This window comes from Macaca nemestrina, chromosome 10 (assembly GCF_043159975.1).
Source record: "Macaca nemestrina isolate mMacNem1 chromosome 10, mMacNem.hap1, whole genome shotgun sequence".
NCBI lineage: Eukaryota > Metazoa > Chordata > Mammalia > Primates > Cercopithecidae > Macaca > Macaca nemestrina.
This window is the reverse complement of record NC_092134.1, coordinates 24,495,808-24,520,198: the sequence shown is the minus strand read 5'-3', so window position 1 is coordinate 24,520,198 and position 24,391 is coordinate 24,495,808. Positions and strand designations below refer to the sequence as shown.

At 47.8% G+C, this 24,391-nt stretch overlaps 1 protein-coding gene across 5 annotated transcripts in view; it reads right to left on the bottom strand.

Annotated features, from left to right (window-relative positions):
* LOC105468325 (slingshot protein phosphatase 1) overlaps positions 1-24,391 on the bottom strand; it is a 75,945-nt gene that overhangs the window by 17,684 nt on the left and 33,870 nt on the right. For 3 of the 5 annotated variants that reach the window (XM_071071174.1, XM_071071175.1, XM_011718415.3), the window contains 10 exons: positions 24,063-24,166; positions 18,705-18,769; positions 17,465-17,586; positions 11,354-11,422; positions 9,794-9,859; positions 7,750-7,944; positions 6,424-6,517; positions 4,852-4,980; positions 2,086-2,132; positions 550-696 (listed from right to left, as the gene is read on the bottom strand). In XM_071071174.1, coding sequence (XP_070927275.1) covers positions 550-696; positions 2,086-2,132; positions 4,852-4,980; positions 6,424-6,517; positions 7,750-7,944; positions 9,794-9,859; positions 11,354-11,422; positions 17,465-17,586; positions 18,705-18,769; positions 24,063-24,166 — 1,038 coding nt within the window. Of the gene's footprint in view, positions 1-549; positions 697-2,085; positions 2,133-4,851; positions 4,981-6,423; positions 6,518-7,749; positions 7,945-9,793; positions 9,860-11,353; positions 11,423-17,464; positions 17,587-18,694; positions 18,773-24,062; positions 24,167-24,391 lie in introns of those variants that run through there. The other 2 variants (XM_071071176.1, XM_011718417.3) reach the window with 2 other exon arrangements.

The following is a 24,391-nucleotide window of genomic DNA, read 5'->3' as shown; positions in this document are numbered from 1 at the left end:
GAGATAGGTGAAACCAGTGACGGGCTCAGGGGCAGTGGGGCTGGCCATGACCTCCGATGTGCTGTCCTGTTCCATGTGACAGTAACTCAGGGAGGGAAGATGGGCCGTATTCTTAGGGAGACAGTCCCAAAGCAGCTCTAAGCTGCATCCATGCATGTTGTCCTCTAGCCCGCCTTTGGCTCAGTGACTTCCTAGGGGTGGGGTCCCTGAGTGTCCATTTGGTATCTGGGGCTTGCCTGGAATCAGAGCTGATGATGACAACTGGGGTCAAGTGTCACAATCAAAGACAGGTGGGAGAGCCTAAGCTCAATAGGGACTCTACCTGGAGAGAAGCAACCACCTTTCTCCTTTGGTGCTTGGCGTCCTGCGACTAAAAGCATAGGTCCATCCCACATCAAGTCCCCTCCCACCAGCCGACTCCTGTGTCTGGAGTCCTGTTAGTTCCCCCCTCCCACCAGCCAACTCCTGCGTCTGCAGTCCCGTTTGTTCCCACTCTCCCAGCCTCCGCAGGTCCGTTTCATCCTCAGCCCCGCCTCTCTGCCCACTTACTTCGCTTTGTTTATAAAATGATACGCTTCGTTCCAGTGGGCAAGGAGGTCTGTGGTCTCTTCGTCGTAGACTCGGATGTTATGATATGCAAATAAGCCAGGAAAAAAATTATCTATTTCTCTGGTAACATTTAAAATGTAATCAACCCTGCAATGAGAAAAAAATAAGAAACATATTTGGAGAATCAGAATGAGAAGCAACAAAAAGCAAGGTAATAAAAAACTGGCAGAGAAAAGAAAAGGAAACACTCATTAACCAAGGGTCATATGTTCGTGGTGGGACTTTGGTTTTTCCTTAATAGCTACGTTTTTTTGTATTTTCTAAATGCCCTTTCGATGGTGAGAGTGTTGTTATATTTATACTAAGAAACCAAATTATTTTAAAGACCTTATAAAAAGAAAGCTCAGTTTAAAGCATTCTGGAAAATTAAATATATGTATTACTTAAATTTATAACTATTCATAACTATTATGAATATACAGAGGCTTAAAAAAAAACCCAGTGTCTTCACTCTTAAAGAGCTAAAAAGCAGACTATATCCATCCATTATCTGTATCCTTGGGAATTGCCTTAAATCTTTTTTTGAAAAAAGGCAAGACAGATAATTAAGTATTTGACAGGGTCTGCTAACCCAGGTTCTGTAGTTATCTAAACTTAATCAATACTTTTACTTCTGGAAGAAAATAATGTCAGGAGTTAGAAAACATCTCAAATAGGTTTCATAATATTTAGACATGCTTAAAAAAATACCTACGAAAATCATTAATTTATTCCCAGCAAGACGAAAGCACAGAAGGGTACGGCCTTACGTTTTAAGAGTACTTTCTGTTGAAATAATGCATCTTAACCGGTAGTTCTAAAGATGTATTTTAAGGTTTGTTTAGTCTTGATTTTTAAATGTGGTAATTCTAGAATGTCATTATGTCAGGCCCACAGAACGGTGATTTTGTGACTGTGTTAAAAAAAAAAAAAAGTCCAGACATCTGTTCTTGAAGGTCTAGATTGAAACATTTTTCCTCCTTGCTGAGTGTTTGTCAGACTACGACAGGAATGTGCTTCTGGCCAACACTGAGCGTGAAGTTGCAAGATTCCCACCAGGCCCCAAAGCATAAGCTCAGATAGAGCCCAGAGAGGCCCAGGGATCAGAGCTGCTGACTAACGAAACAGCCAGCAGACCTCTGCATCCACACTAGGGTTTGCAGCAACTGCGCGGGGCAGGGAGGCCAGGGGGAGGCAGCACAGGGCCTAATCAATATCCAGGCAGTCCTACAGCAATTAAGAGTGTAATTTTAAGTTTTCCTCAACCCACACAATCACGAGAGACTTCAGCACAATCTAAACTCCATGAATTATTCAGGGCGTGGTGTTTGGAAGCACATCTGTTTAGCTATGCACATCAACCCCTGGCAGCCACTTCAGAGACCAGGGTGCAGGCAGTTACAGGCAGGCAGCCCCAAGGTCTCCCCCTCCATGGCAGAGTGGAGGGTTTCTAAGCTGCCTGGAAGGACAGGGAAAGAACAAGGGGAGGAGACTCACCCTGAGCCCTGCAGTTCCTCCAGATTGGATGCATTCCATTCAGAGCCCTGGGAGACAGATCACACAAACTCCTGTGAGTGTCACATGTCAGCCTCAGAGCTGCTCAGGGGATGCACGGTTTGCCCTAGCTCTGGCAGTGAGGTCTTACTTCATGGCCCCTTGGCCTCAGACAACAGAGAGAACCAGCAGCTGATATTCAAGGAGGTTCCTGAGTGAGTACTCACAGCATGGGAGGAAGGGAGGAAGGGAGGGAGGGAAGGGTCCCGGTCCTCACTGGCCCCTTGGCCTTAGGGAAACACCAAGTCCAAGAAAACCTGCTCTCCGTCTCCCAACTTCCTTTCCTAAGAGTCCAGTGGGGTCCTGTAAGCAGAGGTGATGACCTGCGACCTCCCACCCAGGGAAGGGCATGTTCACAAGCCACTAATTAAAGCAGGAACCGTTCTACCTTCTGGGAAGTATTTTGGCAATACTGAAAAAGTTCCCACCCTCTGACCCAATAATTCCACTTACAAAAAGCTATCCTGAGGAAATAATCAGAATTCACACAGTGATTTAGGTAGGAGGATATTTATAATTATTTGTAATAAACCAGTGGAAACCACCCAAACGTCCAATGGGAAAAAATGAGTAAAATAAATGAGGCTGGATCTTCATGATGGAGTCTTTAAAACAAATAAATTTTGCAGAATATTTAATGACACAGGCAAATACCATGTAAGGAAAAAAAATTTAAAAAGAGAAGGATACTGGACTATATAAACATAAACAGTATGATCCTTTCCTTCTCTGTTTCTTTTTAAAGAAGCTACATATGCATTTAAAAAAACCCCAAAAAAACCGAAGATGGGAAAATAAATATGCCAAAATGTTAACAGGGACTACCTCTAGATTTGTGAGATTGGGAATGCTTTTTTCTTCTTTAGATTTATTTCTATTTGCAGACTTTCTGCAACATGTTTTAATTTAGTACTTTTAAAAGTACTAAATTTTTGTACTTTTCATCATTAGTATCGTTGAAAAACCTTCCATTCCCAAGCATTCAAAGGACATGGAACGGCAGAAAAAAAAAAGAAAGAAAAGAAAAAATGATCACTTTCCTCTTAGGAAATGCGAACAACATAGTGTCATAAAGAGCAAAAGAATCCACCTTTGTCTTCCTTGCAACTTCCTTTCCCAAGTTCCCAAGAGGGCAGACCCCTCAGGACCAGGGGTGGCAGGGCCCTAAGCAAGCTGGCAATGTGCAACACTAGTTGAATTTTCATATTTGAGGGTGAGGCCCAAACATAAAAATTCCTTTAGTATCTCTCATGGAAAAAGTGACATAAAGCACCGAACCACACCAAAAAAATAACGCGAGCGCCACTGAAGCTGTGAGCATCCTCTTGCTGTGACTGCCACCTAGTGGAGAAAGACAGGACGAAGGTGCCTTCTGTTCCCTTCTGACCAGGGAAATCAACAGACTTCCAGAGAGATCAGTGCCCACAACTGCCCACGGCTTTCAAATCCACACATGTACATACATCTTAATCAATAACTATGAAATCTATATAGATTTGTACACAGAAATATATTAAAAATACACATATCTATATATCTACATAGATATCATGACATACACATAACTTAATTACTTCCTACAGAAAACAAAATTTACTAAAATTTACTAGCACTAAATTTACTTCCTTAGCTTTCCCAGGAAGCGCTTTCTCCTCTAACAATGGTTACCATTTATTAGCACCTACAGAAACTGCACTCGGTGCTTTAAATATGTATTTTTTGTTTTATTTTATTAAAAAAACCTATTTTTTAGAGACAAGGTCTCACTGTGTTGCCCAGGCTGGCATTGAACTCCTAGGCTAAAGCTATCCTCCCGCCTCAGCCTCCTGAGTAGCTGGGACTACAGGCATAAGCCTCTGTGCCCAGTTTGTATTTTATTTAATCCTCATAGTCATCCCTTGGGGTATAGGATGAAGAAAAAAAGAGGGAAAGTGACTTCTTCCAAGCCATATAGCTGTTGAGGCTGAGGAGTGGGAACCCGGGCCCTGGTGGGCCTTGATCTTCATTACACCACCAGGCCTCTCTAATTTTAGTAACGTGCCTTCCTCTATAGCCTCTCTGACTTTGAAAACCTGCCAGTTGCCTTCTATGGAGATTTACAGCATTAAGATAATCTGAGCTAGCCGCGGAGGTGCACAGAAATCAGTACAACCCACCCAGAGCTACAGGACCAGGGTGAAGGCTTCCAGCGGCCCTGGAGCCGGGCATGGAAAAGCTGTCTGGACAAGCTCGGCGGGAGCTCCGTGTCAGCCGTGTGATCTCTCCTCCCTGTTGTTTCTCATGTCTCACGTCTCAGGATGCCTAGGCATAATTCTGGGGTTTGGTGAGGATGCTTCCTTTAGTAACTGGGGCTTTTTTAGCCCACAAACCACTTGGAAGTAACGGATGGGGCCTATGTGTTAGTGACCGAAGAAGACAAAGGGTTTGAGGGAGTCTGAAACACATGCCAGCTGACTAGGCCAAATAGCCCCCAAACAACTCCCCGCAGCTCAGCCGGGAGCCACGCCTCAAACAGCTGGCTCAAGAGCACATCAGCAGGCTGCAGGCCGGAGAAGGCGCCAAAGAGGGGCGCTCCTGCCAGCCAGGATGGAGGCTCTGGCAACTTAAGTTCTTTGCCTGCTTTTTCTCCTGGACTTGCTGCAAACTCCAAACAACCAGGGTCTGATTTATGTCCCCTAAACCAGATACTGCCAGGGCCATGCCTCTTACGAGATAAAGATGATCGAAGATAAGGGAGGGCTTGTCCATTTGTCCCAAGATAAGTAGCATCTCGTTGTCTATGAATTCCTTGAATTCCTTCAAGTTACAATTCATCTGTTTCTCTAATTCATTACGGATCTGTGGAGTAGAAAATATTAGGAAAAGTGATTTGTTAAAGAAAACAACTGTCCGCCTCAAAAGAATTAAAGTTACAATACAAACTGTGGCTATTTCCAAAAATGGTAGTTTTTTCTCTTTCAGGGTAATACATTTAGACACACGCAACGTACATGCGTGGGTGGCAGGAATGCAGGTTACTCAGCTTAGAAGTAAACTCAACTGGGTTAAGTTTATTATTTCAAATAAGGAATCTGATTTCCATGAGATCTCTTCTACCAAGTTTAAAGTGCTTTTACTTTTATAATTAAATGTCAAATACATCAAATAATCTAAAATCAGTTCTATCTTTCTTGGAAAGATATCACAATATGATTTTTAAAAAATGTATTCATTAATTAAAAGACAGGGCTGGATGGAGTGGCTCATGCCTGTAATCCCAGCACTTTGGGAGGCCTTGGTGGGAGGACCGCCTGGAGGCCAGGAGTTCAAGACCAGCCTGGTCAACACAGGAAGACCAAGTCTCTTAAAAAAAAAAAAAAGAAAAAAGAAAAAAAGAGATTATATATGAACTTTTAAAATGTCAATTTTAACCTCTTAGATCCACCCAGTTTAATCTCTTATTATAATTCATTGCATGCTTTGAATAAAAAGCAATGAAAAAAAAAGTGATCCAGGAAAAAACATGAAAAGGTAAAAAGGGAGACAGAAATTATTCTAGAATTTGATACTTGCAGGTCAGCTGTCATCCTGTGGAGAAACAAGTCTGCTGTCTCCTCCATAAAACCCAAGGTAGGCCGGGTGCGGTGGCTCAAGCCTGTAATCCCAGCACTTTGGGAGGCCAAGACGGGCGGATCACGAGGTCAGGAGATCGAGACCATCCTGGCTAACACAGTGACACCCCGTCTCTACTAAAAAGTACAAAAAACTAGCCGAGCGAGGTGGCGGGCGCCTGTAGTCCCAGCTACTCGGGAGGCTGAGGCAGGAGAATGGCGTGAACCCGGGAGGCGGAGCTTGCAGTGAGCTGAGATCCGGCCACTGCCCTCCAGCCTGGGCGACAGAGCGAGACTCTGTCTCAAAAAAAAAAAAAAAAAAAAAAACCCCAAGGTAATAGGGAGCGGAAGAGAGAACAAGGAGGTGTTATTAAAACAGGTTAATGCTTCTCGGTGCAGTCTGTGGATCTCAGGGAATTCTCCCCAAAGGTCATATAGGTGAGGCTCACAAAGGCCAAGAAATTTGCTCAATGTCTCATAGCTGATAAGCAGCAGATCTGGAATCAAACTGGAGTCTGACTCCAAGGCCTGCTGCGATTGTAGAACAAGGCAGGAAAAAAGCCTCCAGGGGCTAACACGGGGACAGGTAAAGACAACCAGGTGTTGGGCCTGCTTTTGCTGCACTTTTGGGAGCAGGACACATGAAGGCTGCGTGACCTCTGACCTGCAATAAAGGGAGGAGTTGTCTTACCTCTTTGGAAGTCACATTTTCTAGATCCTGGCTCATCATGATGCTTCGGAGCTTGGCTTTGATGAGGCGCTCGGTCCTTTCCCCTTCAGTGGGCCTGGAAAAAAACGACGTTTAGGAGAGCAAGGAGTTGTAGAAAGCTTGAGGTCAGAGGTTATAGGAATGCCAGATGCTCCTGGGTCTAAACAGAACGCGGCTTGGCAAGGAGAGCACACTTCGTGGTGTGCACGTTCTCAGGCAGTAGGGAGAGGTGCACAGAAAACCCACCGCAGCTCTAGAATCCCCACGGGAGTCAACAGAACGGGGAGCAGGTCAAGGGGGGAAGAGGACAGTGTGGAAACTCACTCCTTGCTCAGACGCTCTTAGGGCAAGATGCCGGGATGCCCAGCGCAATATCCCTAGGGCCCTGGGCCCTTGAGTCTCTGCTCAAACACGTCGGGCATGAGGACCTCACTGTCTCGAGGCAGCCCGGTCCAGCTGCAGCAGCTCCCACTATCCCCTTCTTCCTCGGAATCAAAATCTGGGTATTTCCCTGCTCTGGTTTTAACTCTAGCGGGTACACAGACCAGGATAATCCTTCTTCCCCATAAGGAATCTTCAAATATTCAAAGGCAACTATCCTTCCTCCATGATTTCAAGGCCCTCTTCTAATGTGGCTTCCCACCCTTCAGGTCTCTGCCCTCTGAACACGCTGCGGTTTATCCATAGTACTCCCAAAATGCAGTGTCCTGGAGGAACACCACACTGAGGGAGCAGGGTCCTGACCCTGAGGGGAGGGGCGACCAGCATACTCCCTAACTAGACTTTAGGGAGTTATGGCCCCTCCACGTCAGTGCTGTCATAGGTCACAGGACACAGGTCATGTGGTTCACCACGGCTGCTGCAAAGGCAGGCTGCCCTCAGCTGTGGTGTTTTTGGATCCAAGGAAGCAGAGGACACATTCCTTATTTTCCTCAGAGCAGAGCAGGAGGCTCTGGGAATTAAGTCTCTGGTAATCTGAAGAGAAAAGGCCAGACCACAGAGTACTGCAAGGAGTTGGGAACACAAAGGGCCACACATTCCTTTGAGAGTCTGATGGGAGTTATGGACCCCATCCCCAGAAATGCATTCACCAAATTCATCAATTTTTTTTTTTTTTTTGCACGGGACAGGGGCCTGTGTCATAGACCCCCGCTTTAAACGCTGGTTCTGAGAAAGCTGGGGCTCTCACTCAGGGGACTCCAGGGGAGGGGTGGCCCAGTGTAGGTTCAGGATCGGGCACAGAGCAGGTGGGGGAGAGGCAGGTGCCTGTGGGCTCGGGTGCGCTCACACCAGCGGTGCTGCACTTACTTGTCCACAAACAGCGCGGGGGAGTCAGGCCGCGTGGACTCCAGGTCCTGCATGGCGTTCCACTCGTTGATGCAGCTCTGCTCGGAGCTGATGCAGCTCTCATAGTAGGTGGCCCAGATGAGAGCTACACCCCCAGGGAAGTAGTTGTGCCTCCGGGCCACTTCACAGGCCTTGTGAAGCACCTGCAGGGCAGACCTGGGGAGAGGAGAAGGCTGGGTCAGGCCTGGGAAGGCACAAGAGATGCGGGGTTTTCTCCTCTGACAAAGGGGTTCAAATATGGGAATGGAAGGGCAATGATTGATTGGTTGATTATTTCTTTTTGAGACAGAGTCTCGCTCTGTCACCCAAGCTAGAGTGCAGTGGCGTGTTCTCAGCTCACTGCAATCTCCGCCTCCTGGGTTCAAGCAATTCTCCTGCCTCAGCCTCCGGGGTAGCTGGGATCACAGGTGCCCACCACCATGCCCAGCTAATTTTTGTATTTTTAGGAGAGATGGGGTCTCACAATGTTGGCCAGGCTGGTCTCGAACTCCCAGCCTCAAGTGATCCACCCGCCTTGGCCTCCCAAAGCGCTGGGATTACAGGCTTGAGCCTCCGTGCCCGGCTGAGAAGGGGGGTTTGTAAAGGGCTCACTCTTGGGGTCGCACTTACACGTACGGGCGCTGGGGAATGCACACAGCCTGAAACATTCAGCCCGCCAGGGCATAGAGCTAATCCCTGGGACATATTCACTGATTGAATCTAAGAGTGGCCAGAACACCCCACATCATTTCCAAAGAGGGGCAGAAACAAACAACAACAAACTGCTTCACAACTCTTCCAATCAGGTGGTTCATGGGCTACTTCACAACCCATTAATTAACTCCAGAGAATTAAGAACTGCTCCTGAAGCTGTGGTAACCCTGAACAGATGTTCCTATGACCCATATTGAACATAAGACCCACAATGAAGCTTAGCAGCTGGAAGAAAAAGTCTTTAATATGCAACAGAGACATCTGCCTGCATTCTAAATAATTACATTTCCACCCATCCCCCCATCAACGTTCTAATAGCTTAGATGCTTACATTTCTTAAGGAAACAAGTTCTAGAAAGTCATTTTAATACAAAAACTAACTGAAAAGGTTTGGGGAGGCAGACTGGGAAACAATATTAAGAATCTATGTTTTATTTAGTCACCCTCTTTTACTACTACTACTACTTTTTTTTTGAGACAGAGTCTGACTCCGTCGCCCAGGCTGGAGTGCAGGGGCGTGATCTCGGCTCATGGCAACCTCCATGTCCTGGGTTCAAGTAATTCTCCTGCTTCAGCCTCCTGAGTAGCTGGGACTACAGGTGTGCACCATCACACCTGGCCATTTTTTATATTTTTAGTAGAGACAGGGTTTTGCCATGTTGGCCAGGCTGGTCTCAAAACTCCTGACCTCAGGTGATCCGCCCACCGTGGCCTTCCAAAGTGCTGGGATTACAGTCATAAGCCACCATGCCCAGCCCATTTTGCTTCTTTTTACAAAAATATAGGCTGAGGCCAGGTGCGGTGGCTCAGCCTGGAATCCCAGCACTTTGGGAGGCAGAGGTGGGAGGACTGTTTGAGGCCAGGAGTTTGAGACAAGCCTGGGCAACATAGTGAGACCCCATCTCTTAAAAAAAAAAATACAAAAGTTAGCTGGGTGTGGTGGTGCATGACTGTAGTCCCAGCTACTTGGGAGGCTGAGGCGGGAGGATCACCTGAGCCTGGGAGGTCAAGGCTGCAGTGAACCATGATCACACCACTGCACCCCAGCCTGGGAGACAGACAGAGCAAGACCCTGTTTCAAAAAAAAAAAACAAGAAACCCAACGCCCCAAACATTGTGAATATACTTAATGCCACTGAAAATTGTGCCTTTAAATATGGTGAAAATGATAAACTTTATGTTACATATATTTTGTGCCCCCTTCAACATGCACATATATAATGAGCTTCTTGGTAGAAGCGGTTTTTCTACTCATGCTGTCAGCTAAGAAAATATTTCTAGGGAGTTAAAAAATCCCTAAAACCACACTTACCACATGGCCTGGACCGACACAGGCTTAAATATGTGCATCCTTCCTGCTGTGCTCACGCTGAACCCACTGAGAATAAAAAACAGAGAGAAAGGTATCTGTGGTGAGAAATCAGCGCCTTGAGTGAAATCACTCTGGGAGTGGGGAGCTGGCCCACCGTGCACACTGGGAACAAGCACATCTCATGCCGCCTGATGAGGGATTTTATGGAACCTGCTTCGGCAGAGACATGGGCAAGGGCAGAAAGAGACACGTTCTCAGGTGAGGAGGGCTTGTTTTGAACCCAGCAATGCAAGTTCCACCAAAACCTGAAAGCCTGGCAAAGGGTGCCAGGTGAAGAACTCCAAGAGCGTCTCTTCTATGTTCCCATATGGTTCCTGCCTCCCTGCCACCTCCTGCCCCATAGGCCCAGCTGTTCCTTTTTGTAATTGCATGGAAACTATATTCATAGGATTGCACGGAAAATAATATATAAAAATATCTATTAATACATTAATATAAATGTGTTAATCTAAAAATACTAATATAAAATATAAAAAATTAATACAGGCCAGGGGTGGTGGCTCACGCCTATAATCCTAGCACTTTGGGAGGCTGAGGAGGATGGGTCACCTGAGGCCAAGAGTTCAAGACCAGCCTGGCCAACATGGTGAAGCCCCGTCTTTACTAAAACTACAAAAATTAGCCAGGCATGGTGGCAGATGCCTGTAATCCCAGCTACCTGGGAGGCTGAGGCAGAAGAATAGCTTGAACCCAGGAGGTGGAGGTTGCAGTGAGCTGAGATCGCACCACTGCACTCCACCCAGGGTGACAGAGTGAGACTCCATTGAAAAAAAGAGAAAAAAAAAAATCATACAAATATATTAAAATAAATTTTAAAAAGGAAAAATATCCCCATAACCCCATCGCTTAAACAACAAATCAAATTTTTATTTTTCTCTTCCCATCCTATGAAGCAACATAACTCTGACCTGCTTAGAATCCCCGTGTCGGGCCACTTTCCTATTCTGTTTCTTCTCGTCACCGTGCCCACGCACCTCCCTGGGAGTGAATGTGTGCGGACGCTGGACAGCCCTCATCCCCTGCCTGCCTGCCCGGGTGGAACTGGTTCATTCCTCCTTTGTGGCTCCCAGGGTGGCACCTGAAACCTTGTTGTGCCTGCCAGTTGTATGTCTTTCCTTGTACCCCCAAAGCTGGTGAGTTCCTGCTGCACCACATTCATCGGTGAACTTTCAGGACGAGCCCTGTGGAGGGCATGTGGTGAGAGTTCACTTAACCCATTGAGGTAGTGGATGGATATCGGTTTACCGCTGTCTTGAACTTCACACTAGCAGCCTATCTCCTGTAATAGCTCCCACTGATACTTCATGAGCTAAACTCCCTGACGGGACGTCCAAAACATACCCTCCCTCGTGGAGCTCACTCAAAGGCAATACGAATTCTCCTGCTGTGACACTCCCGCCACACGTGTCATTCTGTGCTAATGATCATCCAAGGATGCCCGAACCAGCTCATGTTTCAAAGCCTACATACAGTGAGAGAATCTTTTAAAGACCTCCTTACCCATCTCCATCAAGGTGGATTTTCGTGTCACTCCACAGTCGGAGAACCATCCCAATGGTGCAGCTTTTACTGCGAGAGGGGAGAGAAGACATGTGGAGTCAGTGTCTACCCACGTACATGCACAGCCTTTCCAGCTTACCACCTGGTCCAGGACGGGCTGTTGGATGTACGTGTGGCAGTGGCCCTTAGGCTGTCTGCATAGGAACTGTTCACTGATGAATTCTAGAAGACACAGGTCTAGGATGGCCCTGTGGACACAACTCCGTAAGTGCTCAGCCGAGGCTCTTGGGTGCAGTGTGCGCTGACCGCATGCCCACTCTGCAGCAGGGAGGCAGCCGCCCAGGGCTGGTGTTCTGCTGGCGGAGGCCACATGTGTACTCGGGGGTACATAGGCAAGCACCAGTGGCCAAGCCCGGCCCGGCCTGTCCTGGGTGGCAAGGAGGGGAGTGTGCTCACACCGTTCCCGGAGCTCACTTTCGAACCTGTGCACCTGCACCTTTAGTGTGGTTGCTGTTTTACAACCTCGCTTAATCTGGTTTTGTTTTGCCCATCCTACCAGTGAAATGAGACCAAATGACTGCAGAGACTGGCGCCACTGAAAAGCAGGGAAAGAAAGGGCTTATCGGAGAGTCCTCAGATTATGATGAAAACTCTCCAGGCATTTGAAAGTTGGCTTGTGAGAAGCCGCTGTAACTGTGCCAAGGGCCAGCTCCGCGGACCTCAGGAATCTCATGCTTCCATCTCTGCTGCTGCCAACACCACGGTCATGTTTTTGTGTGCCCGTGTGGGTGGGGCCTCTGCGGATCACAGACCCAGCTCCCCTTCGGGTAGCAGCCTGCCCCATGCAGGACTCTTCTCAACCCCACGCTTCTATATCTGTGGGGAAGGTTGTTCCAAGCCCTTCTGGCCAATGACACTCAGGCTTTTTTGGGTTGGGCAAATTCTGAGGTCCCTCCCTGCCATCCTACCCACTCCGGAGGGACTAACTGTATTTCTCTCACAGTATTGCAAAATATAATTTATGTTGGGCCTCACAGAGCTCTAGGGACCACATGGCTGTGTCAGCGCCAGGAGGAGGCAAGGAAGGGGTCCCTGTGGAGCCCAAGTCCGATAGGCAGAAGCTAGGTCAGATGGTGCCCTGGGAACATGCAGTCTAGAAGACCCAACCTGAGCACTGATGACCCTTGCCAGGGACTGATAAGGAGGTGGGTACAGCACAGAGAGCTGCAGAGAGAACAGGACACGGGGCGCCAAGGCCAGGCCTAGGCCAGGGGTGGGGCCTCCCAGGACAGGCGGAGGACAAGTGGGCAGGGATGAGACTGCCCATAGGAAATAAGGAGCACATGAAACCATGTGGAAACTAAACCCCTAGACCGGCCTCCCTTGGACACGGATGTGCAAGAGGGTCAGCCCACAGGGGACTTCTGCTCACAACCTTCAACTCGAGCCAGGAGCAAGGAACAGGGACCAGGCAGGACTGCAACAACTGCCCTTATCTCCTGTCGTCCCCTAGCTATTCCTTTTGTGAGTTTCCAGCAGTCCTACAATGATTAACAATAAGATTTTCACAAGGAAGGTGGGCCCATGGGAAGCATATTTTTCTTTCTTTCTTTTTTTGAGCCAGCGTCTTGCTCCATTGCCCAGGCTGGAGTACAGTGGTGTAATCACAGCTCACCGCAGCCTCCACCTCCCGGGCCCAATCAATCCTCCTACCTCAGCCTCCTAACTAGGACCACAGGCATATGCCACCATGCCCAGCTTTCTTTAAAAAAACTTTTTGTAGAGATAAGGTCCCAGTATATTACCCAGGCTGGTTTCAAACTCCTGGGCTCAAGCAGTCCTCTTGTCTCCACCTGGGGAGCATATATGGGAAACAGGAAAGGGATACGTAGCTAAGGAAACTGAATCTTTAGAGGAAGAGTGACCCCAAAGGATAAAGTGGGTGGGAGCAATTGCAGAAGAAGAAAGCAGGCTCCAAGTTCCTAGGGCCTGTATGACAGGAACAGAGAAGCCAGATGGGTCTGGCGGTCCAGGCAGGAAACCAATCTGTTCCAAGACTCCATCGTGGAGTCCTTCACTGATGGCAAAACACTGATGCGTGGACAGTGGTGTACGCTCATGGCACTCAAAACGTTCCCAATCCGAATTGAAAACATAATCCTGCTCGGGTGTGGTGGCTCATACCTATAATCCTGGCACTTTGGGAGGTGGAGACAAGAGGACTGCTTGAGCCCAGGAGTTTGAGACCAGCACGTGCAATAGTGATTTTTAAAAAAAATTATATATATTGGCCAGGCGCAGTGGCTTACGCCTGTAATCCCAGCACTTTGGGAGGCCGAGGCGGGCGGATCACAAGGTCAGGAGATCAGGACCATCCTGGCTAACACGGTGAAACCCCGTCTCTACTAAAACTACAAAAAATTAGCCAGGCATGGTGGCGGGTGCCTGTAGTCCCAGCTACTCAGGAGGCTGAGGCAGGAGAATGGCGTGAACCCGGGAGGCGGAGCTTGCAGTGAGCTGAGATCTCGCCACTGTACTCCAGCCTGGGTGACAGCGCGAGACTCCGTCTCAAAAAAAAAAAAAAAAAAAAAAAAATTATATATATTAAAAAAATCAGCTGGGAATGGTGGCATGGGCCTGTGGTCCCAGTAACGCAGGAGGCTGAGGTAGGAGAAATGATTGAGCCTGGGAGGTCAAGGCTGCAATGAGCCGTGATTTCACCACTCCAGCCTGGGTGACAGAGGGAGATCCTGTCTCCACATAAAAAAAAAAAAAAGAAGAAGAAGGAGGAAAGAGAAAGGTAAGGAAAGGGGAAGGGAAGGGAAGGGGAAGGGGAAGGGGAAGGGGAAAGGGAAAGGGAGGGGAAAGGGAAGGGAAAGGGGAGGGAAGAGAGAAAAAGAAAAGAGAAGAGAAAAGAATCCAAGATTGAACCCTACGGTGGTGTGGCTGCTCTGGTCTCCCCAGGATGCATATGCAGATACAAGACTCTGAGGGAGGCTGGGTGCGGTGGCTCATGACTGTAATCCCAGCACTTTGGGAGGCCGAGGAGGGTTGATCACTTGAGGTCAGGAGTTCAAGATCATCCTGGCTAACATGGCGAAATCCTGTCTCTACTAAAAATACAAAAATTATCCAGGCATGGTGGCGCATGCCTGTAATCCCAGCTACTCAGGAGGCTGAAGCAGGAGAATCGCTTGAACTCGGGAGGCAGAGGTTGCAGTGAGCCCAGATCGCACCACTGCACTCCAGCCTGGGTGATGGAGTGAGACCCTGTCTTAAAAACAAAAACATAAACAAAAAGCTAAGTGAGAGTGTGCGAGCCTGTGCAGCAGCCGTCATTCCAATGCTGCCTTTTGGACAGCACTTGGACTCTTATGAAGATCCCCTTTGGGGGCAATGCTCGTCTCTTTTCTTTTTCTTTCTTTTTTTTTTTTTTTTTGGCAGGGGGAATCAAAAAACAAAATCCCAAGGAAGGAATTTAGAAAAAACAAGTATATTGCTCCCTCAGCAGGTCAAACGCTTCTGGTGGGGACCTGGACTTTGTTTTCAAGCCAGGAAGGAAGACAACAGCCTGGTGCCCAGGCAATGTGGGAGCTGCAGGAGAAGGCCCAGTTCCCAGCCCCCGGGATTCCCTGGGCACGGAAGACAGCTGCATCAGGCCCAGCGACAGGAAGGACTGCTTAGTTCTGGTTCCTGCCAGGCCCCTGCTCACCTTGGGTGGCCTCTCGATCGCCCTCTCCAACCTCAGAGACCTGCCCTGGCCTTGGGGTCGGTGCCCACACGTGGGCTGTGGCTCCTGCTCAGAGGGTGCAGAGACTCGAACCTGAGGGAGGAGCATGCAGTGGAGGCAAGAGAACCACAGGGAGAGGGAACCACAGGGAGAGGGAAGTCAGGTGCCGAGGGGAGGCAAAGGGAGGAGAGGGTGGGAGGGAAGAGCACCGTGGGGGCGGTGCGGATGAGCACATGGGCCTGTCTCCTCCAGCCAGGCAGCAGTGGAGTGCACGTGTGTGCATCTAAGGCATGCCCATGACTGCTGGCCTGTGAGCTCTGTGAGACTGCAGGTGTGTCTGCCATGCTCCCTGATGTGGCCCCAGCACCTGGTGGGGCACCCGGCACAGGGAAAGAGCTAACAAATCCATACACGATAAACCTAGAAGTGAATGAATGAGCAAGGGGGTGTACAGGAAGAGAGCTGCAGCCCGCTGGGAAAGAATGTGTGGGATCTATTCATTCAGCAGGTCGACAGGAAAAGCCCTGCCTCCAAGTCCCAGGCCGGCCACTTACTGGGATGGCCCTGGGGTAATCACTGCAGCCTCGTGAGCTTCTGTCATGTGTAAAACCTGAGGTAGGACTACCCACCCCAGGGGGATGAAGGGGCTAAATGAGACGTCCACGGAGGCATTTTGTAGGTGTGCTGTACTTTACAGTCAGGAGGACTGGGCTTCCACACCGCTCCCATGGTTCAGATCAAGACGATGGGCACAGGCCACAAGAGGCCGATTTCCGTTCAGGATCAGAAAGCATTATTGGAACAGGCCACACTTGTGAGGAAAGTCCCTGCCTCAGAAAGATTCTGAAAAGCTGGATAGTCATTGGAAGAACAATTACAACTGCAAGACGGTCAAACACTAAACACCGCTATGCCTCACAACCATACAGATAATGGCCAAACAGATGGGGCTCTGGGCATTTCTGAGAGCATCTGCCTGGTGGCACCCCGTCCTAATGGACCATGCCCTCCAGTCTCCAAGTGGCTCTTTAGAGCTCATATCCTAACACCTCCTATGCTACAGGTTCTTCTAGCCCCGGGTTCCCAACCAGGTCAAGGCCACAGATGCCAGCCCCAACTCCATCTCCTACATGTGTCACAGGAAACTTTCTCATAGTGCTATTTATTATGTACTGCAGGGGTGGGGGGCATGTCATAAAAGAAATGTCCTCCTTTTTTTATTCATTTCCTTCTAAAAAGCATCCAAGTCTCAGTTGCTAGCATGTGACTTACAGAAGCTCTCACGGGAACAAGACAAGACCGTACTGTTACCATGACACTCACAGCCTCCCTGACGGGTTTCTGCTGTTCATTCTGCCTGAAATGCTCTTCAAATGCACCTCGCGGCTCTGCCTCCACCCTAGAGCTCGCCTGACTGCCCACTTGCCCGTTAAGATTCAGCTTAGGCTTCACTCCTGCCAGAAAGGTCCTGCCAGGTGCTCTCAGTAGCCACCTCCTCCTGTGGTCTCACAAAACCCCAGCACCTCTCAGTCACTCTCTCCCTCCTACCTGGTTGTGACTGTCTTCCAAGCTCACTTAGAAGCCCTCTGAGGCCAAGAACTGTGCTGTTACTTCTTTGTTTACCTGGGCCTAGTCCATTGCCTCATACACAGGAGAATGCAAATATATCACACGCTTAACGAATGAGTCGATGAATGAATGATGAATAAAGGGAGTCTAATCTAGTTTGAACAAATCCAGGTTTTGCAATGATCTCACAGGCATTCATTTATCTGAGATGTCAGGGGAGTGATCCCACTCTCATTTCACACACATCATGGGGTCAATGCTCTAACTTACTTGGTCTCCAGTTAGTGGGAAATTACAAGCTACTCTTCAAGCCTCTGACTAGGATGTGCCATGAAGATGGAGTTCCCACTCCACTTGGGAACCTGTGGAGTATCACTATGGGGTAAGGTATCTGAGAGGAGACCCACCAATCTCCATACTTCTCCATGGGCCCCTCTGCCTGGGAGGGTCTCCTGCTTCCCTTGGCGGACTCTGGCTTGGCCTTCTGGGTTTGGCGTTGTTGTCACCTCCTTTAGGAAGCATTCCTGGCTAAGGTGCCCCACTCTATAGCAGCTGGCGTGAAACCTCTCTAAGCACAGCATAACTTTCTGTCCTCTCAATCGACTCTGAGCTCCGAGAGCACAGCCTGGAGCTGGCACGGTGCCTGGCACACAGAGCTGAAATGGCACACCCTAGTGTTCCCAGTGTCGACACCCTAGGCTCTCCATCAGGACGCAGCCCTCTCCCACATGGATATGGGACCATGGAAACCTTTTTCTAGCAGCAACTCTTGCCTCCCACACAGAAGGGAACACCTAGCTCATCAAACTCACCTTTCCTTACTGGAAAAGTCCACTCCCAGCAAGATATTCTCCTCGGTGTCCTGGCGCCCGCTGCTGTACACCACTACCATGTACCGGACCCGGTCCGCCCAGGCGCTCTCCAGGCGCACGGCCTGGAACAGGGCAGACATGCTCTCACTGGCCTGCCTTTGGAGGTGGTGCCTCCCTCCCATCTCCAACGCAAGATCAACACTTTCAGTGTTCTACCTTTCCCTCCGGGAGTTAAAAATGAAGAGAAAATCCTTGGCTGGGTCCAGTGGCTCAGGCCTACAATCCCAGCACTTTGGGAGTCAAAGGTAGGCAGATCACTTGAGGTCAGGAGTTCGAGACCAGACTGGCCAACATGGCAAAACCCCATCTCTACTAAAAATACAAAAATTAGCTAGGCGTGATGGTGTGCGCCTGTAATCCCTGCTACTCAGGAGACTGAGGCACGAGAATCTCTTGAACCTGGGAGGTGGACGTTGCAGTGAGCTAAGATCACACCACCACACTCCAGCCAGGGCGACAGAGTGAGATTCCATCTCAAACACCACCAAAAACAACAATAACAACAACAAAAAAACACACAAAGAGGAAGTTCTTGACAGCAGGAACCAGGCCTCGTTTCTCTCTGTAGCACCAGGGACGCTGCCTGGCTCAGAGGAGACAACCAAAATGCAAGAAATCAGTGAACACATGAAATCCAAAGAAAGTTCTTATTTAGCTTATTTAACTGCCGTAGAGACCTGTTTCATCCCTCCTGTGGCTCCTCTGGGGTACTAAGGAGTCAACCTGGCTTTCGCTTTAGTGAACAATTTGAGGAGAATTTGTTGTAATGTAGAAGCTTTTCCCCCTATCATTCATGAATGGTTCCCCACCAAGTTTCACAATTAAAAATTAAAACGTGCTGGCTGGGCACGGTGGTTTACACCTATAACCCCAGGACTTTGGGAGGCGGAGACAGGAGAATTGTTTGAGGCCAGGAGTTCAAGACCAGCCTGGCAAAACAGCAAGACCCCACATCCACAAAATTTTCTAAAAAATTAGTGGTATACACTTGTAGTCCCAGCTACTCAGGAGGTGGAGGTGGGAGGATTGCTTGAACCCAGGAGTTTGAGGCTGTAGTGAGCTAGGATCATGCCACTGCACTCCAGCCTGGGCAACAGAGCAAGACCCTCATCTCACAAAAACTAAAAAAAAAAAAAAAAAAAAAAATTTTTTTAAATTTGACATTCTCACCGCTTCTTACCAGCTTGATTCTGTCTTCACAACGCAGAAGGTTGATCATCACCTGCAGATGCTGAGGCAGGTCACCTGGTGGAGCAATAAAGAAAGGTTTAAAAGGTCTCCTACCTACTTTCTAGGAAACAAACCTCTGAAAGGCTGATGTTGAGGGCCTGGAAAAAGATTGAGAAGTTAAAATTTGTCTACCTACACCACAGGAGAATCACCACAAAAACTTCAAGTCTCCATTTCTCTTACACCACCCTGAATACTGTGTGATGCGGATGGGTGACATGGAGCTTACTGTCATGTTGTTAAAAGTTGCTCTTATTTCCTGAAATACATACAATATAGGTTTCCAAATACAAAATGTGGAAAATACAGGCAAGCCTAGAGAAAACTGTTATTTCATCCAAGGCAATGTTACTCGGCAGGTTGGGGTGCCTAGAAACGACAGCTGTGGCTGGAAGTAAGGCATTTGCTAGGAGTTCATCATTAGAGAAGAAGGACAGAGTATCATGTTTCCTCTTCAAACAACTTCTTCTTCCTTTTTTTAATTTTTTTTTTGAGACAGAGTCTTACACTGTCGCCCAGGCTGGAGTGCCGTGGTGCAATCTTGGCTCATTGCAACCTCCGCCTCCTGGATTCAAGCAATTCTTCTGCCTCAGCCTCCCAAGTAGCTGGGATTACAGGCGCCCATCACCATACCCAGCTAATTTTTGTTTTTATAGTAGAGACAGGGTTTCACCATGTCGGCCAGGCTGGTCTTGAACTCCTGACCTCAAGTGATCTGCACGCCTCAGCCTCCCAAAGTGCTGGGATTATAGGCATGAGCTACCCCACCCTGGGCCCCACTTCAAATTTCTGCATTTTCCACTGGAGGCAGACATTATTTCCATAACCAGGAGGGGAAATATTTAAGTGACTCTACAGACAGCAGCTGTATGCTGGTTGCCCGGAGAAATAATTTGAATAGACAACCACCTGTCATTTTCTCTTTTCTTGCTAAAAATTATGTACTCTTTTTTCTTCACTATGTAAAACAAGCAGTAATCCAGGGGCGGCTTCTGAATTTCTCTGAGCTGCCCCAGGGTTCAGGAGGTGTCCCTGGAGTGCAGTGAGGAAAGTCTCTTACTGGCCATGAGTCTCGCGCGAAGCAGGAGACCCTGTCAGAAGAAGCGCACACTTTCACGGAGGGGAAAATTGTAAGGGAGGTGCATAATTAATTAAAGTAGCAGATGTGACTCCAAGGTTGCTTTTTTCTCTAGCTTATACATTTTTCTTTATATCTGAAAGGATTTCTTTCTGAAGAAAGGTTCATCTGTAAAGATGCTAATATCAGCCTGGTGTGGTGGCTCACACCTGTAATCCCAGTGCTTTGGGAGGCCAAGGCTGGACTTGAGGCCAGGCATTCAAGACCAGCCTGGGCAACATGGCAAGACCCCATCTTTACAGAAAAGTAAAAAATTAGCTGGGCTTTCTGGTTCGTTCACATCTGTAGTTAGTCCCAGCTACCTGGGAGGCCAAGGCAGGAGGATCGCTGGAGCACAGGAGTGTGAGACCACCCTGGGCAACATGATGAGACCCTGTCTCTACAAATGAAAAAAAAAAAATTACCCTATACCTCACAATTGTAACCCGAAAAGGATCAATAATGCTTACACACTCAAATGCTCCAAAAGAAAACAGTGTGTGTGTTCCTTTTGCAAAAGCATCTTTTTCATTTTAAGGGAGAATGACAGATGATGTCCAAATTGCACTTCCTGCCTCAGAGAGGAATTGGGTCATTAGAAATTTGTGCCTCTAGTCAGGAGGGTAGATCTCATGTTAAGCATTCTTTTTCTTTTTTTTTTTTTTTTTCAATAGAGATACGGTTTTGCCATGTTGCCCAGGCTGGTCTCGAACTCCTGGGTTCAAATGATCCTCCCACTTCAGCCTCCCAAAGTGCTGGGATTATAGGCATGAGCCACCAAACTCGGCCCAATTAAGCATTCTTTCCACAATAAATAAAATGTAAAAAAGAAAAGAACCATGCCCCTCTTATCTGTCCTCTCCAGTTATACAATTCCACAGTGTGTAACACCCTATGTTGGCCCTGCTTCCTATGATGAGTGATTTGGAGATAAGGGTTCATATTAAAAAAAGCCATAGAGCTCCCCAACCCCTTCCTCCACCCATCACGTCACCAACGCAACACAGGACCATGAGGGGTTCTTCACCTGCCTGCCCGCCCCACATCTACCCGAGTCACAGAACTGCACTGGGGAAAGCAAAAACAAACCCCTGTCTGATAAATGCCTAAATGAAAGGGACATTTTCCACACAGATAAACTTCTTTCAGTGGGATTGTTTGCTGAGATATGGAATTGCTGACAGACAGAAATCCAAACCCCAGTCTGACATCCACACACAAAAAAATCAGAGAACACAAGCCCTAAAAAGGGTCTCAAATTGACCAGACTAGCTGAAACAAACTGAACTACTTTTCCACGGACAGAATTAACCCTCAATTGTACTCAGCTCTGCACGGTGGTTACTGGGGGGACTCTGGTACATTCATGAGACTTGATGGTAATGGTAATTCTAGGGAAAAAAAGGAACTAATGTAAGTCTAGTCTGTGCCTGTCCCAAGGTCACTTACAGACCAACTGTGGACAGCTGGTGGCCCCTCTGCCTTCTGACCTCATCGCCCACTCCAGACCTCAGGGCATAAGAGTCAGCCAGCCGGTGGCTTGCATCCTACCCTTCTAGTCTTCGGATTATAGGAAGGAGGTATATGACACTTAGTGAGCAGAGCTTGAGCATTTGCTTTGTTGTATGTGTTACAGTTAAAACATGAACAATAGCTACATTTCTAAGAGGGCAGAATAATTAGCAAATTCAAGAATGAAGAATCTGGCTGAGTATGGAGCCTCAAACCTATAATCCCAATGCTCTGAGAGGCTGAGGTGGGGGGATGGCTTGAGGCAAGGAGTTGGAGACCAGCCTGAGCAACACAGTAAGGCCTCATCCACACACACACACACACACACACACACACACACACACACACACACACACAAAACTAGCTGGGTGTGGTGATGCGCGCATCTATGGTCCCAGCTACTCAGGAAGCTGAGGCTGGAAGATCACTTGAGCCCAGGAGGTCGAGGCTGCAGTGAGCTATGGTCAGGCCACTACACACCAGCCTGGGCAAGGTAATGAGATCCGTCTCTAAAGAAACTTTTCATATAATTAAATAAAAAAAAAAGAATGAAGGGTCTGCTTATAGCTGTATCGTACTAGGAGTCATCGTAATAACAATGATAGTTACCCATATATATACAGCACCTACTAAAGGCAGGTATGTTACACGCATAACTCTAAATTTCCATATTGTCTGAGGTACCAGTATATGATGCCCATTGTAAAGACTAGGAAACTGAGGCTTAGAAGTCGACCTATGACAGCTTAGTAAGTTGGAGAACTAGGATTGGAATACAGGTCTGCCTGGTTTCAAAACAAATACTATTCCCACAAACCACACTGCCTATTATACAGGACAGTTATTTTCTTTGCTTAAAACAGACCTAAATGTTATCAACATCAGTATGTGAAAATACGGACTGAGCCTTGGTGTTTGCTATAAATTGTATGGTGCAGAATTCTAACCTGAGCACTCAGATCTAAAATGAAGCTGAATGACTTGAGGTTAAACGAACACAACGATCACAGGTAACAAGAAATGGGTTACCTGTGATGGGTTGGTTTCACCTGCTGCTGCTCTGAAACGTAAAGGCCTTCTCAGCTCACAGACATGCAATCATGCACTGCCTCCCCAAGAAATGCCGATATGCTGGCCATCTACGACAAAGATTCACCTACATGCAAGCATTTTTTTCTTTCTTTCTTTTTGAGATAGGGTCTTTTTTTTTTTTTGTCACCCAGGCTGGAGTGCAGTGGCGCAATCATGGCTCACTGAGCAATACAGTGAGCAACACAGTGAGACCTCATCTACACACACACCCACAAAAAACTAGCTGGGTGTGGTGACGCGTCAGCCTCGACCTCCTGGGCTCAAGCAATCCTCCCACCTCAGCTCCCCACCTTGCTGGGATTATAGGCACGCGCCACCATGCCCAGCTAATTTTTGTATTTTTTGCAGAGATAGGGTTTCACTGTGTTGTTCAGGCTGGTCTGAACTCCTTGGCTCAAGTGAGATCTGCTCACCTTGGCCTCCTAAAGTGCTGGAATTACAGGCGAGAGCCACTGTGTCTGGCCATAAGTGTTTTTTGTTGTTATTGTTTTTAAGAAACAGAGTCTCTCTCTGTCACCCAGGCTGGAGGGCAGTGGCGTGATCCTAGCTCATTGCAGCCTCAAACTCCTGGGCTCAAGTGATCCTCCCACCTCAGCCTCCCAAAGCACTGGGATTACAGGTGTGAGACACCATGCAGGGCCATGCAAGCGTTTCTTTTTTTTTTTTTTTGAGACGGAGTCTCGCTCTGTCACCCAGGCTGGAGCGCAGTGGCGCAATCTCGGCTCACTGCAAGGTCCACCTCCCAGGTCCACGCCATTCTCCTGCCTCAGCCTCCTGAGTAGCTGGGACTACAGGCGCCCGCCACCACACCCGGCTAATTTTTTTGTATTTTTATTAGAGACAGGGTTTCACCGTGTTAGCCAGGATGGTCTTGATCTCCTGACCTCGTGATCCGCCTGCCTCGGCCTCCCAAAGTGCTGGGATTACAGGCATGAGCCACCGTGCCCGGCCTGCATTTCTTGAATTCCTCTTTCTAACTGCCTTCAGTTCTGAGTCAAGTCTCCTAAGAAAACCAGTCTTATTACTTAGTAAGCATTTCTTATTTAAACTCAGTTTGATCCTCACTCTATTACTTCTGTCCACTTCCTAAAAACAAACTATTACAGAATCAAGACTTCCTACTATAGTGTCTATCTCAGAGTTGGAGCCAAAGGCCCTTCAAGAAATTCTCCAAATGAGTGTTTTTCAAATGCTTGGAGAAATCCATCCCAAGATTAGGTATACAGCACTACAGATGGTTATTTTCAAGTGGACGACATCTGGTTATAATTCATTTTGGTGCATTTGTTAAAAAGTCACTTACAGCCTGCAGTTAACTGATAAACTACAGAGAGGAAATCTTTGCATCCCAGCAGGATGCAGATGACCTTACTCCTGACGCAGACAGACATGACATAAAAGGTTGGAAAATGTGCGTGGCGTGCTCAAGAAAGAGCATCTGAGCCTCTGCCTGCACTGGTCATTGCAAACCTGTGTTCTCCACTATTTCTAAGGCCTGCAAACTCAGCAATATCACCAACAATGGAAGTTTCCTCTGCTGTCCAGAAAAGCAGCTCCAATGTAAGAGTATCAACTTAGAGCCCTCACCTGCATGCTTGTGGGGGTGCTGAAGACTCCGCTGGCCTTGAGGGCTGCTTCCCTGTTGTAAGAAGAGGGCTGCGCCTTTCACCATGAAAAAGCTCTCGCTTAAGCTGGGAAGGATAAGACCAAAGCACAGTTAGACTGGAATTCAGACAGGAAAATGGACAAAGAATTACTGCAGGGGAAAAAGCTTTAGCGTGGACAAATGGCATGTAAAATGCAAATAGGATGAAACTGCTTTTATAATAATTCCACGTAGTACTCTTCTCAAACCTTGCTTTTGCTAAAAGCTTAGTGCTGGAGAATTTTCGTGACAAAACAATGCTTCTGTGACA